The sequence below is a fragment of the Gallus gallus genome, chromosome 11 (assembly GCF_016699485.2).
Source record: "Gallus gallus isolate bGalGal1 chromosome 11, bGalGal1.mat.broiler.GRCg7b, whole genome shotgun sequence".
In the NCBI taxonomy this organism is placed as follows: Eukaryota; Metazoa; Chordata; class Aves; order Galliformes; family Phasianidae; genus Gallus; species Gallus gallus.
In genome coordinates this window covers 13,853,309-13,868,784 of record NC_052542.1, presented here as the reverse complement: position 1 = coordinate 13,868,784, position 15,476 = coordinate 13,853,309, and the positions used below count along the sequence as shown (strand labels likewise).

General features: G+C 37.3%; 1 protein-coding gene across 3 annotated transcripts in view; it reads right to left on the bottom strand.

Moving 5' to 3' along the window:
- Window positions 1-15,476, bottom strand: part of WWOX (WW domain containing oxidoreductase) — a 472,878-nt gene that overhangs the window by 306,950 nt on the left and 150,452 nt on the right. Inside the window, exon 9 of one of the 3 annotated variants that reach the window (XM_046899485.1) lies at window positions 4,610-4,660. The exons of the other annotated variants lie outside the window; for them this stretch is intronic. Coding sequence (XP_046755441.1) covers window positions 4,625-4,660 — 36 coding nt within the window. The 3' untranslated portion in view covers window positions 4,610-4,624. Of the gene's footprint in view, window positions 1-4,609; window positions 4,661-15,476 lie in introns of those variants that run through there. 3 annotated transcript variants of the gene reach the window in all.

Sequence of the window (15,476 nt, the reverse complement as noted above, 5' to 3'; positions counted from 1 at the left end):
AATACTTAGGTATTTCATTGTAAAATGATACTTTATTAAAAGTAAATAAAAGATTTAAAAACCGTTGATGGGAAAGAAGAAAGTCTCTGCAACATACTGCTTAAATATCACGTGGAGACCTGACTCTAGTGGTAGTGTGCGCACAGCCCCATGAGGCTCTTCCATGGGGTGGAATAGCTACAACGCAAGAAACACACTAATTAACTGCAACTAATCAATTCTCTCTCATAACAATGAGAAGTATATAATTATTTTCTGATCTCGTGTTCTTGCTAATTCTCCTTACTGCTATTGTTACAAACATAACAAGTAAGGTGCAGTCAAAACAAACAAAAGATAAAGGAAAGTAGCACCCACATTAAACTAATGAATTATCTTGATTCATTTTCTTCATCATACCCAGTTCACGACTACAAAAGATCATGTTATTTTTAAATATATAAATAAACCCAAAACTAAATCTAGACTTATCTAGATTATGACACACTTGGGAGAAAACAGAGGAGGTCATGAAATCTGAGACTGCTGTTTCTTCTCACAATGCAATTACACTTTTGGCTAATGAAATTATAGCAGTCTCAGCGTAAGGGCTTGCAAGTCAGAGCTTTCACACTGCTTGCGAGAGATGGGAGAAAGAAACACTGTCTGCCATTTGTATCTGAGGGATGCACACTAATCCCCAAGATCCAAGCACAACTTGTTTAGTTTCTGGTCTCTGAGCAGGTCTGAATTTGTGATCAAAGCTCTTTTGTAATTATGACAATTAAAGGAAAATTAGCTTAGTAGGGAGGAAAGTTTGGTAGAGAGAGAAAGAGCACAGCATTCTGTTCTGCCAGTACCTTTCCAACAGCTGAGAATAAATACCGCTTAGCTCAGGTAAAGATAAGCAGCAATGGAGCAAAGCAACATAAAAGGATGGTTGAGCACTCAAGGCCTCCATTCACACTATTTAGGTATTCCAAACCTATTCCAATCTGCACAAATGATCCTATGATCAAGGAAGTCATTGAGGTAGAAACCTTAAAGCTTGTAAGGGACACGTAATTGAGAGTCTCAGTGAACACAGATGAGTGTATTCCAGTCAGCATTACAAACTTGTACTCCTGATCCCACAGTAGCATTTTGAACCACTGGGCTAAAATCCTAGCTATGGCCCCTCAGCAGTGACTAATGTCTTCCACCGAACCCAATGGGCCAGCAAGCTGGTTTTCCTTTTAGGCAAATTAAGTGTAGGGAAGTGAGGATTTTGACCTATGGCACTCAGGTGCACCAGTGCAATACAAAGTATGGCTTATCCACAAGAAATGAATGGAAAACCAAGATTCTCACTCAGACAAATCTGTCATCGTTTCATTTCCTATTAGCCATTAGGGGAAGGGAAAAGATATTATCTAGTTGCTGCTACTTGCCACTGGAATAACAGTTTCTAGCTCTTGGTGGTAAACAGCACATTGCTGGCAAATTCCAAAGGATGGAAAGAAACTACACTGACTGCATCTAAACTAGACAGTTTATGGGAAAACTAAATGATTTCTCCATTTGGCAAAACATCTAGGGGGAAAAAACACATTTTAGGAGGACGTAAAGAGTAACGTTAATATTTTAATTAATTTGAATTAATCAATCTGAAAAATGATCAATAAAATACTCCGCGGACTGGTAGTCTCATTTCCTGCTTTGAACCTAGCTCTAGGAGACAGTCTGATAGCTGAATTCACACATGGAATCTGAAACATAGCTGATTCCTGGCTTCCAAGCAGTGAAATCGTATGATGATTAACTTAATATGACTGTGTTCAAATAAAATGTACATCCCATTAATATATCAAACATGTGGAAGAAAATGAAAAACAGACCCTCTACAATAGTTGTCCAAGTTCTTCTCCAAAGCTCTCAGTGTGAATGTTAAACCCAGCAAGCTTAGGCAAATGTGACCAACTTAAAAGCAAGAGAGCCATTATCACTCATCACATTAAATGAACTCATTTCATTTTCAAATCTAGTTGGAAAATTAGTTCTTGACTATTAAATTATATTAAACAATTCTCAAGGAATTAATGGCAGAAGGTTTTGCTTTGACTGTCATAAAGATCACCAAAAACACTTGTGTTTAAGATGCTAATTACAGAGGCTCAATGCCAAAAAAATAATTATGGTAAAATAAATCCTATGATTAATTCATCAGGTCCATTTTAGCATTAATCCTAGCATTAAGATACAGAGCAGTCCCCCCACAGACAAACATACTCGTATCTCTCTCACTTTAAGGAACAAACTAATAGTAATTCCTCATTTTATTTTAAAACTCTTCATGTTGTGTTATTTAATTAATACTAGACAATAAACGCATTACTTTATATTTCCTATTTGTGATTTCTATTAAATCCCGTACATTTAAAAATTCAGAATAAGTAAATTCATATGCATCATTTAGGCAGAAGCGTTCATGAAACCACAAGGTCTACTGCATTTACTGTTGTGCATCATACTGCCTTCCTCTACTGTTTTGGGGACAGCAAAAATTGTCACTGGTTTATACTTTAACCTTTAAAAGCAATACCCAGTTGTGAATATCCATAGGAGTTCACCAATAGCATATAAAGACAGTAACATCACATACCTGGAAAATTACTCCGTATGAGGGCTGCCCTGAAATTAATGCCTCCTATTTTGTTAAATTAACCCATGACATCAAGGATGGATGTTGGAAGTATGGCAGTAGAAGTCAAACTTTCCTGCCAATATTCCATTAACTTTTGTTGCTGTGCGACAGATGGAAGCTGAGGGGCAGTCTGACAAAATGGTGTCTGGCATGGAAGTACAGATGAAACAAAGGTGTGAAACTGAATTAATCCATGCAGAAAAAAAATGCACCCATTGACATCCATCAACACTTGTGGAGTGTTGATCAACAATCAACACATTTATGGAGATCAAACAGTGGTTTGAGCACAGTGGGTGGTGGGTGGTGTGTTTCAGCAGCGGTAACAGCAATGTGAGACAACGTGACAAGCCATGTTCCAGGTAGCCATGAGGATTTTTATAAATGTAGCATGCAGGTTCTTGTTCATAGGATAGCACAAACACATAGCTAGTGGTGGCAACTGGTTGAAAAAATAGCATTTTATAGTTGAGAATTTGCTCTATCAAATAGTGTTATTGTGCTCTTTGTGAAATAAATGGGAGGCATTACTTTTGGAGCAACCTACATTGTTTCAAAAGAAAGTAATTAATATGTGACAGAGATCTTCATCACTACACCAACATAACCACTACACCACTGCTAACACTCTCTGTGATATCCTTTCCACTGCAAGCATAAGGGCTCTTTCTCACTTCATCCACCCTGGTTTAACACAATTCATCGCAAGCACATGTGCTTCTTCCTAAGCATATTGGTTAATAGAACTTTCATGAGCCAATGATGTGACTGAGCTTCCCAAATTTAGCTTTTCCATTGATGAAAAAGTGACTCAGGAAAATAGTGTAAAATTAAATAAAACATTAAAAGACGACTTTTCTGTCTGAAGCACCAAAACAGACAGGCATGCCAAGAGAACTGTCAAGTGCATTATTTACTGAAAAGACAATTGCTCACACTGCTTCCTTCAGTTCATAACACATAAATCTGGAGTAGCTAATAAGCATTTAAAATGCTTGTTCTAAATATTTGTTGATAGCAAAATCACTGATGTTTTCAACTAACATCTGAAAAAGTCTTTAAATCATTTCTTTATTTAGCAACCCTACGTTTTCACTGCCTATTGTATGAGGTTTCCATTGACTCTCTTCGAAATGTATTTAAAGTCAACGAATCAATCTCTTTCACAAAAACATATTTTGAACAGCAATTTGAATAAGCTACAATGTCACCATGTTTTTGGCAACCTATTGCTAACAATGAGATGTTTAGTATTCGTTTTCTGCTGATAGTATTGCTGTTTGTTCACTGCAGACAGAACCTCCTGGGCTTGGTCTTTTTTTTAACATCTATTACCTTAAGTCATATTTAAAGCTCTTCTTTTACAGCCTCTACATACTGCTTTTTCAAAGTAGCAGGGGCATCTCATATGCTCAATTACTTATTAGTGTTGCTAAAGAATACCATTTCCTCTCGTGGCTGATAAAATATTAATCAAAAACAGGAATGGAGTGATTTCCCAGTGTGGGTGTCTTCTAATGGTAATACATGGAGTCTAAGCAAGATGTGGAGGTCATGTAATAGCTTCTGAAGGCAGGGAGGGGCTCAAAGATAGTAATGACATTGTATACTGAGTAATGAGATTGTATTAAAAGAGCACTGGACAGCTTAATTATTGGTGTTCTCAAGAAAAAAAAACATCACAAGTGTGGTTACAAGGATGCATTTGAAGGTGTATTGGGTATAACAGTATTTAATTGAAAAATGTATGCATTTTGTAAGCATTTTTCATCCAAACATGTAAAACTAACTTGCCAATGCTTAGTATGTAATGTATGAACATATGGAGGTGAACTTCCCAAATTCTTACTAGTGGTTTTCATGTCCATGTATAAGTTAACCACAGTAATAACACAGTCAATAATTATCTGTTCATTCTGTCAGATTATTAAACATCCACTCCATCCTGAGGTACTTTTGATTCTATTTCTTCATAGGATTTGAAAGAGGAGGGAAGAACTGGAATGAAGAACAGAGACAAATGAAACACACATGGGAAAGCTCTGACATAGCTTGAAAAAGAATATAAATATCCTAAAACACAGTACTGTATCACTATGTTTCCTTCTAAAGTTTTGGTGCAAACGTACCTCTGACTGACTGAGAAAAAAGAACTTTACCGAATAACTTCTACACAAATGCATGTATCCTGCAAAATGATCATGCAAAACTATCACCTTTTTTTGCTTGCAGAAGTGTCTGAACTTGGATCAACGCAGTAAACTACTTTTAACAAAATAAGGCTGCCAATAATCACAACTAATAAATTCTTTTGAAGTATTTTTCTATAATGTAATTGTTAAACATAGCCATGTGGCTTATTAGCAAGTAGCAATTAGGATCAGCAGACTTATCATTGAAAGTACACAAGATACTTTCATGAGGTACTATGAGCAATCTATATATGGCTGTACATCACAAAATTTAGGACCAGAGGAGACCACTGCAATCTTTCAATTTGATCTGCCTCATATTAGTCTCTCATGATAGAGACTGATACATTGCACCATGAGATGCTCCAATAGTATAACATATTTGGTGCCAGGACAATGTAAGTTATTTCTAGCTTCAATTTGTCCAACTGAGATTTCACCACTTGATCTTGCTCTATATATTTACAAACAAACACATCTACATTTTATATATACATGTATATATCTATCAGGCTATGAGAAACTTCTGCACCTCTACACCACCATCTGCAGGCAGACTTTTTCTTTCTATTTAGGCATTGATTTAGCTCATTCACAGCATAATTCGGTCTGCATCGTCCCATCTGTTCTGTTTTTTCCTCATTTTCAGGGGTTTTCCCTTAAAGTGATGAAGTGATGAATAAATTCCACTGATCTCTGAATTCAGAGTGTACTTTTGATGTCAATGCATGCAGTGCTAAATTTAAATTATCATCATTCTATGATTCTGTTGAAGGGCAGAACTCGTGAACAGGTAAAGAAGAAAAAACGTCCATACCTTGGCCTACTTAGCAAATAGTCAGTTACTCCTTATATATACAGGTAAAATTGAGAAATTAGAACATACTGATTTGTACAAGGTCACTCAAATAGGCCAAGTCCTTAGTTAGAGACAGAATAAAGATCACTTATTCTACTTTACCCCCCATTCTCCTTCTGTTTTGCACGTCACACAAAGTAATTCATGATTCAGAGAAACGACTAAAAACACATACAGGAAAGATACACAGGTAGACGTAACAACAAAGATGTTTCCAAATACAGTGTAAATATACAAAAGTTCAATTTCTTATTCATTCTATTACATGTATATTGGAAACTAGTTTTGTATGGGAATTGTTTGCTGTTCATTTAAATGAAGTTCCCTGCGAGAAAATGTAAGGAATAATTTTTCAATTAAAAATTCAGCAAGGTGTCTGTGTGTTCTCGGGATTCAGTTGTGTTACAAACATGACATCTCCACGAAGGTTTCCGAGAATCCTCACTTAACGTCAATGAGACTTGAGCCTGCTCAGCACCCAGAAGCAATAGTCCTTAATGAGAAGAAGTGTGGGTGGTGAGCTGGTTTTGATAAGGAGTAATAGGAAGAGCAAAAAGTAATACACCAACAGTTGATATATTACTTGACATGTCAATTGTTGGAGAGTTGCTGTATTGAATTTGTACCTACGGCAAACACAATACACAAGATTCTAATATACTGCAGTGTTTGCTACATATTTTCCAAGTGATTGTATTGACTTTGTAAACAAAGATTATATGAAAAAATAAAGACTCCTGTACCGTATAATATTTACCAAGTGAACAAATCTATCATAGCTGAAAATAAAAACACAATTTCACCAGTGTCAGGAAAGGAAGAAATAAATTGACCATTTGAAATGAGATCAGATACTTCAGTTTGGTTCTCAGGCACCTGAGAGAGTTTCATTGCAGTGCAATAGTTGATTATTATTGTAGTTCTAAATATTGCAAGGAGGAGAAGAGGAAGAATAGTATCGAATGCTTAGTGAGCAGTTCAGGTACGACATTAAACATTTTAGAACACTTGAGTATTTGTCCACATGCTAGCATAATAATGGCTTTTGTGGATGGACGGTGGGCAGTACTTCAATGATTCCTTAACTGCTGGCTGGTCCGTCATTGAGTAATGAAAATGTAAGCAAATTGAGCTAATAGAAGATCCCTAAGAGCCTGCAACGCTGTAGATGTTTATTTTAAACATAAAAATATCAGAATTACTTTAGGAACAGTGTTAATGAAACGAAGTTGCATTCCCGAAACACAGAGCCCTTTACAAACAAACAAACAAAAAAAACCTGAATTTTCAGGATATAAACTGATGCCCTGATTTTGTAAAATACTTTAAAATAAGCTCTTCTGATTGTGAGATTGACTCTAGTACCTACTGGAGTGGAAGATTACTGATAAGAGCCTTTGGAAACCAAGGTCTGTACTGGATTTCTGTAAGATTCTAACTGGACAGCCTAAAATACATTTAATATTTACTCCACAATACTTTCTTTATAAATTAAACTACATGAGATAAAGAAAGTTCTTTCTTTTAAATAGCTTCCCTTATTTACTCCTATCACCACTCACACAAATTTTACCCACTACCTTAGCAGACAGTTTTTCTTTATGCAGCTCAGCCAAATTTATAGAATTCTGAAGTTTTGAAGCTGCATGCTTAGGCTTGATGTTGGTTAGCTGAAATTCTAAGTCTGTTTTTTTGTATGCCAAAATATTTTGCTTAAGTAAAACAGAGCGATACCATCATTGGCATTCCCCACAAAGCAAAACGCATTAAAAAAAGAAGGAACATGTTAGCAGAAAGTAAACTGTCATAAGTGGAGCCCTGTGTTTAATATTCAGATCAAGGCATCTCTGTCTCATCCCAGCAAACCCCTTTGACAAAAGCCATCCAATGTCTGCCAGCACTATTGAGTCCAGCTGAGGACAAATTTCAAGATGAACCTGAAATCAATTTGCCATCAAATTTTCATGCTTCTCCCAGACTATCTGTGGCATTTTAATTACAAGCTCCCTAGGCGGGGGGTACTACAGATATTGACACTTAGCTCCTACAATAAACTTTATTGGCAACCTCTGTCTGAACGCAGTACTCAACTAGAATAACAAGAAATATATGAGGATATCTAAGCAATACGGTGGCATAATCACTTTGGGGTCCTTTTGTTCCAAATGGTGGACATCTCTACTAATAAAACTTTTCTGGATTAAAATAAACATCTGTTTGATGGAAAATTCACTTCAGTAGTGAAATTGTACAAGTTCTGAAGACTTTCAAAAAGATAAGCAATTGCCTTTACAATTTAATTTGGTGCTGTTTTCATCTAACATTTATAAATTCCTGAAGCAGCTCATGTTAGCAGCTGCATTCAAACTAGATCAGTGACAGGCTAAACAACCAGGGAATGACTTTATATGTATTTCCATTTTTACTTCTCAAGCTTTCACTGCACAGGTTATGCAGCCCTCATATTTTAGCAATTAAAGACGTAAACTAGAGAAGAACCCAGTGATGTGCAAGTTCTGCAGTACAAGATTTGGAGCTTTTTTTAGCAAAGACTTTCAGGAGCAGTATGCATACGTGCAGTGTCTTATTGAGCACAGTGAGGGCAAGGTTGCTTGCAAGCCAATTTTCCTCACTATGAAACGTTTAGGAGAATGAAAGATTTATAAAAGAGACATTTAGAGAGGTTAGCATGCCAATAGGAGGGTGGTTTGCTCTACACGGCAACAGGAGATGTAGAGAGAAGAAAAAGAAGACAAGGTCACTCCAGACTGATTACAAACTTTAAATTCATAAAAGCAGCCTATAGGAGCAACAAGACAGGGAATACAAAAAATACACAAGAGGAAAAAGAATTGAACATTATCCCCACAGTGCTACATCCTAATAGGAAGAGATAGAAGGTATGTAGCAGATATAAAAGGCTGTGACAGCTGAAAAAGATTCAGTAACTAAAGGCTGTAGGGTGTTTTACTGGAGTGTGGTTGGATATTTCCTAAAGTGACAGACAGGAGATGCCAGCAGGTGCCTGGATTACTGGTTATGCTGGAATGCCAGCACAAAATGCATGAAGCTGAAAAACAAAGGCTTGTAATATTAGGAAATTTTCCAAATTAAAAAATAGAACTACAAGGAGTTCCATTTATTCAATGGAAGTAATATTTCCTACTTATGCCCACTGTTGATATATGAAATTCAGGGTCTAACTGAAACCGATTCACTTTAAAGGTGGTGAAATCTGGGTACATCTCCTATGCAAGAGGGAGATTCCTTCACCTCTGTACAATACTGGGGCCTCCATCAAAGAGCAGTTCATTGAGCCCAAATACAGACCTTGGAGAATATCTTTTAAAAGGTGTTACATGAAGTGCTACCATTTATTGTACTCATATAACACATTTCTTTTACTGTGAAGAATGTGGAGTCTGTTAAATTCTTCCACATATTTAAGTCAGTGCAAAATTTTCCTCAAAAACATGAGAATGCAATTGCTTCAAAACTTGAAGTATTGCCAGCCAAGTATCACCTAAACTTAATTCCAACCAACAGGCTGTGCACAGAGCTTACCTGGTGCTGCATTTCCTCACCATGTTCATGAGATGTCCTACAGGAGATTGCCAAGGAACACCCTTGCTCAGCATTGTCAGGGCATGTTATCTGTAGCATGTGTGCACACAGCTGGGCAGAGGGAGGCTTCCTATTTCCTCCTATTGCATTCTCACAAAACCGATTTAGTTTTTATTACTGAACACATGAAACCGTTTCATAAGGAGGTCATTTTTTATTCTACTCCTGGCAGTTGATATAGACTGAAATGTTTACTTCATTTATATAACCTGATAATAATCATAGGAACAAAAGTCAAAGTTGGCTGCTAACTCCCTACAGAGAAGTTCTACACAGAAAAATCCTCAAGATTTACTTCATGCATTCTTAAATGAAGTGTTAGCTTGACCCAGAAAGTACAAACAAGGCTTCTGAGGATGATTTTAAACTGCCTTGGGATATACACTCCTTCGATAACTGAACCAATAGATTTCGAACGTGAATATGGTTTAGCCAAAGCATTCTTTAAATCTATTTTAGTATAAATATGACAGCAACGTGGAATCTAATGCCATACCAGGAATTTCCTGAAAAGGTACCACTGCTATTAAAGGTGTCCAACTCCAGCTTTTAGCCACAGTTCTGCACACAGAGCAACGTATGTTCATTCTGCTCTTTCTGGTTTTACTTCCACAAAATATTTGGCTTAATAACCTGGTCTGTCATAATGCACACTGGATATATAATTTGATAGTCAGTAACAGAGCAGCTTCAAATACCACGTTCCCTTGTGTTTTTGACACCTTTAGTCATCCAATATCTTGCCCAGTGTAGTCACACTTGTTTCGTAAGTTCAGTAAGGACTAAAATGAATTTTCCATGCAAGGCTCTATATTTTAATTGTCATCAAGAAAAGTTAATTATTGAATAAATTGCAAGTTCAGAAATATAATGCATTAGGACAGAACCTCTCTTTTTTGCCTGAAGAAGCTATTAAACTTCATCTCTTCGTTAGCAGACTAAAATTTTTCATTAGCATTTTATTTTGGACAAATCCTCGCCAAGCCTGCAGTGTGTGTTGCAAATATAAAAGGAGAGAGACTCAGCAGAAGAGGGTTTACATGTGAATACAGCATCATTCTGAGAATTCCATAAAATCTGACAATATAATCTCAGACTTAAGAAACCAGCAACTGTGGGCAGTTTTTCTGCTTGTCTGTATTCCGCTCAATGCTGAATTCCTTTTCATTTATCAGCCAATGAGCTGTTTAAAAAGCTACACATAGTTAAAGCCTTATAGCTGTGCAGAGAAAAGTGGAACCAAAAAAAAAAAAAAAAAAAACCCAAGCAGTTTTGTCTTTTCTTTGATATATGCACAATTTCCATTAACAGCCATAGATTTCCCAGTAAGACTATACATCATGAAATATACAAAATATGATATTGAAAACAAGCCATCAATTAATCAAGTTTTAATTTGACAATTTTTCAACTGAGTTTGTCAGATTTTTTTTATGTTATTATTGAAACATAAGATGCTGTGCAGCCACAACCCCACACAGACTTAGGCCTCTCCCTTGGCCCCTTTGTCACCAAACCATCCATTCCATTAATTTACTCCCTGAACACACCTCATTTCTGGAGTGGTTTCTGCCCAGTGGGGCTGTGTGCTCTTCTACAGACATGTTGACCTTCGGACCACAGGAAGTCCTGACACAGGCATACATCCTCAGCTTCCTTATTTCCCTGTCTCTAATGAACACCAGAAATAACCATTCCTGGAAGTTTCCACTTTGTGGGCACTCATACAGAAGGTACGTTACACTGACCCACAGGGAAAGCTAGCTGACTTCCCACTTAAGACCACTGCAACCCTATGCAGTACAGCACTTACATCCTATCTGACAAGCCTAAGTGTCACCACCTCCACTGAAGCAATGCAACAGAAGAAAGAGAGGTCCCAGTGAGAGCAATCTATAGAGATCACAGCATTTTAGAAGTAGAGAGACAGAATTAGCCTAGCCAAAACAGCTGCTTGTCAAATAGAAAAGGGTGGGGAAAAAAAGAAATATTTTATTAACACCATGACTCTCCTGGTTCCTCTTAATAGTCAGGCAAACAGGCAGTTCCTCCCTGCCAGGCCTGAGGGATTCATAGGATCTGAAGGAACAGCAAAGGATCCATTCACCAGCTTCCCACCAAACAAGGCTTGCAAGCAGAAAAGCTGTACAGCACAAATGTTTTTTTTTCAGGACATCCAATGAACGCTTGCAGAAACTCAAGAGATGATGAAAGTACAAAGGAAGTACAGAAAAGCTTTGAAACAACACTAAAAGCAGCATCGCTTTCAAAGACAAAATGAATAAGTGAATACTCATGCCACCCAGCGTGCACACAATGCACAAAGCCGCCCAGCAGCGCAGGGAAGGCACCGCACTGATCTCAGATTGCTGTCACTCCAATTGTCACAGAGCCACAGAGCAGGTGAGTAGAGCTTCTTATCTCACAAAAGACAAACAGACCAGTAGTGACCGAACGTCCTCTGCTGAACAGAGTTTCGCATGAGGTCCTTCAGTGAAAAAGCCCTCAGCCTTTTTCTTTGCCTTTATATTCGGTATGTTTGAATAGGTTTCAAGATAGAAGATACAATAACAATAATAACAGTAACAATAATAATAACAGAATAAAAGACTGTGGGAAGGCAATTGCAATGTTCTCAGAGCTAACAGATCACCACAGCTTTTTTCACCTTAAATCTTTGGAATCTAGGACGAGCGTGCAAAGAGACAGCAGCACAAAACAAGAGCCAGGTGTCTCAAGTGTCTTATGAAACTCATTGGAAAAATCATCAAAAGTGCCTTTAGTAAGTTCAAAAGCAACAGGAAGGCCAAAGAATGATTGCAATAAGAGCATCTGAAGATCTTTGTAAGAATGTTTTGAAGGTGTAAAAGGAGTGCAAGGCATTCTGAATGCAATACAGACTGAGGCTGACAGCAGGTAAGGATCTGCTAAGTAGCAGCTGATTTCTGCTCAGTTTTCAGGATGAAGAAGAGTAAAAAGAGGCAGCTACTGAAAAAGAACAATTCAGCAGAGTGCACCATGGTAAGAAAGAGAAGTTGACTAAACTAACACTTCTTTTAACATTACAGGTTCAGCACAGTTAGGACTTCTCATCACCAGAAAGGCTGGGACTTGGGGCAGGGGGATCAGTCGGTCTCAATACATTCTTATCCTCAGAGACCCCTCAGCACAGGTAAATGACAGCTGTAATGACCCACTGCATAAATTAAATCTCCTAGAGATGAAATATGATGCAAGATTGAAGCATAAAGACAGAACTGGGAGTAAAATAGCAGGATAACTGCAAGGCCGTAACTGCATCTTGATAGGAGATTACAGACTTGGGGAGGTTAACATCTTGTTTCAAAGATATTGCTCAAGGAAAGACTTTTAAGCCTGTATATTAAAACTAATGAGCTGAATAGGCCATGCATTAAAAAACTAAAATCTGGTGTCATTCTTGGAAGAGTGAAGACAAGCACGATCATTTTTTGCTCCCCTGAATGTTGAATTACAGTGATTAGATTCCTCTACAAGCTGCATTAATTTGTTATTTGCATGGAGACAGTGTAATAGGAAAACATTTTCCACATTAATGCAACAGACAGCTTTTATGCCTGAGCTCTATAAAGAATAAATTTGCAATTTTCCAGAAAGAAATAAGGTAATGAATAACTGGAATTCCAGGGTGGGAAATATTCCTTCTCTGTACAGTAGCCGTTTCAATTAAACATCCAAGGTTTGAGACTATCGCTGTGTGGTCGTGTATTTTCAAATCATGTACAAAAAAGTTAAATTTTAATCATTAGTAGGGATGAGAATGATCCAAAAGAAGACTTATTAAAAACTGACTGACGTACAGAAATCTGGAGCTACTTCAGATGATTGAACTTAAAACACATAATCATTCCTTCAGATTTTCTTAATGGCAGATATCGCTCCAGGCTTACTTCAAATCCTCTTGTAGAAACTTCTGTTTTCTTCAAAGAAGTCTTAATAACTTCAATGTAAATCAATGCTTTATGTGTACCAAAACAGTTCAGTGTCGAGATGCAAAGAGCTTTCCACAAATGCAGGTTGTGTTGTTGAAAAACACAACACCTCTACCACAGGACCTCCACTTTTTCTATTAACATCAGTGGGCTACAGCTAATAGTTGCATTGTTTTAGTTCGGATGTTTACTCTCAGCCTAGAATTCTATACTAAATGCAAAATGTTAGCAAAAAAGATTCAATTTGAAAAGGTTACTGAACATTCAAGATAAAGTGAAATAGAAATGGCTGCTAGAAAACTAATATTTGTATCCCTATAGTGTTAATTATGCCCTGGGTTTTAAGGAGATGTTAAATTGCCTCTTTCAGCAGATGTTCTCTTAAAAGAATGGCTTATTTATGAAATGATAGGCCTTTGTCAAAGTTTACCCAGTGGAATACAGAAATTTGTATCAACTAACTGTAGCCCCAAGTAGTGCAAACTCTTTATTCTCAACAACAATATGCCACCACTGTCAGCAGCGAGGTTACTAATTGTACCTAAGATACTCTGAGCCACTACAGAGAGAGAGCAGTTCAGCTCCACCAGTGCAGCTGACACACTTCCCTCGTCAGAGGCGGGAGCAGTGAAACCACACAGATGCACAAAGCGGTTTCAGTGCCCCAGGTAAGGCACGGGGTCTGCTGAGCACTGCAAAGCTGCTGCGTGCTGCTCAGCCCGTCTGCGCTCCCTGCTTCACAGGCCTCCCTGACTCCCTCTGCCTGGGTTATCTTATTTCACCTGGAACTTACAAGGCACGGAAATACACACTGCAGCACAGGAAATCATAGTGGAGCTGTTTAAAATACAGCCCTAGTTTTATAGTGGAGGTTTGGTTTCACACAGTCAACTTATTTGGATAACAAAATAGCAAAAAACCCCTCATCCAATCCTTGAAAGTTGCACTGAAGTCTGCCCCAAGGCTGCCTCTTACTCTCCTTCATCAAGCAGACAAGAGGACAAATTACAGAATGTGATCAATGATCACAATGCCTCTGATAGCTATGGACATCGCTTTGGTAAAAATAAAGCCTCAAAATAAAATGAAATAAAGAATCCAAGTTCTGTCTATAGTTTTTTAGGCAATAGCATATTTTGAATGTTTTAAGCAATAATAGAAAATTTCCCTCAAAGCAGATTTCAGACAAAATAATATTCAAATGTGAATATTATCAAATCAAATCCAGATTAATAGAGTTAGACTCAGGAATGAGAAATTTACCATTTTGCCATAAACCAAATTTAATCAAAACAATAAGAGCCTTAGATATCAATTTTCACAGTTCATTTCTCATACTGAGGATTAAACCCAGAATTTATGTAGCAGATAAATCTGACCAGTCTTTTCTCATTTCCCTGTATAGGAACCTCCCTTCAATTAAGTCAAACTGCTACTGCTACAGAGTGCAACTCTTGGTGCTTTTCATTGCTTACTATTTTCCCATTAAAATAAGCCATTGTGTACCAAGAAGCCATAACATCTTGGCAAAATGAAAGACCTTCTCCATCAGTAGCCTATGCATTCACTCCCATGGTTATGCAAAATGTCAAATGTCCATAATAACAAAATCCAAAATGGAAAACAAAGTGGGCCTAGTATTAAAATGAACACTTTCTGGCAAAATTATTCCGTTAAAAACTGAGATTTCAGTTGAACTGCAGTCTCAAAAAGCTACATATCTGCTGTTCTCTTGCACCAGCAGTAGAGCCCCCTGAACCTTACAAGAGCCAGGATTTCAGCCTATCCTTAGGCTCATAGGCCTCTGGGTTATTTTACTGCAGTGAACTAAAACAGTTGGATTTGTCTGCTTCTTATTAGATAATAACAGTCACTTCCTACCTATTTGGCATGTATCCTTAGAATATAATAGGTTTGGTACTGCCTCTTTCATTTTCAAATTCATGGTTGCTTGGTGGTCTTAATTTTCTGAAAGTATTCAAAGATGACAGATTAATAGGTGGTTCCTTGGAACTACGTGAGCAGATCTTCAACGGAGCTCATTAGTTTATATTACTGAATAGCATACATAGATAGGAGAGTTGTTACTAGAGGACGACACCTTCACTTCTACATACATATATTTAAAAAAAAAATAAGAAAAATTAAAATTCTCCATTCTATGATTC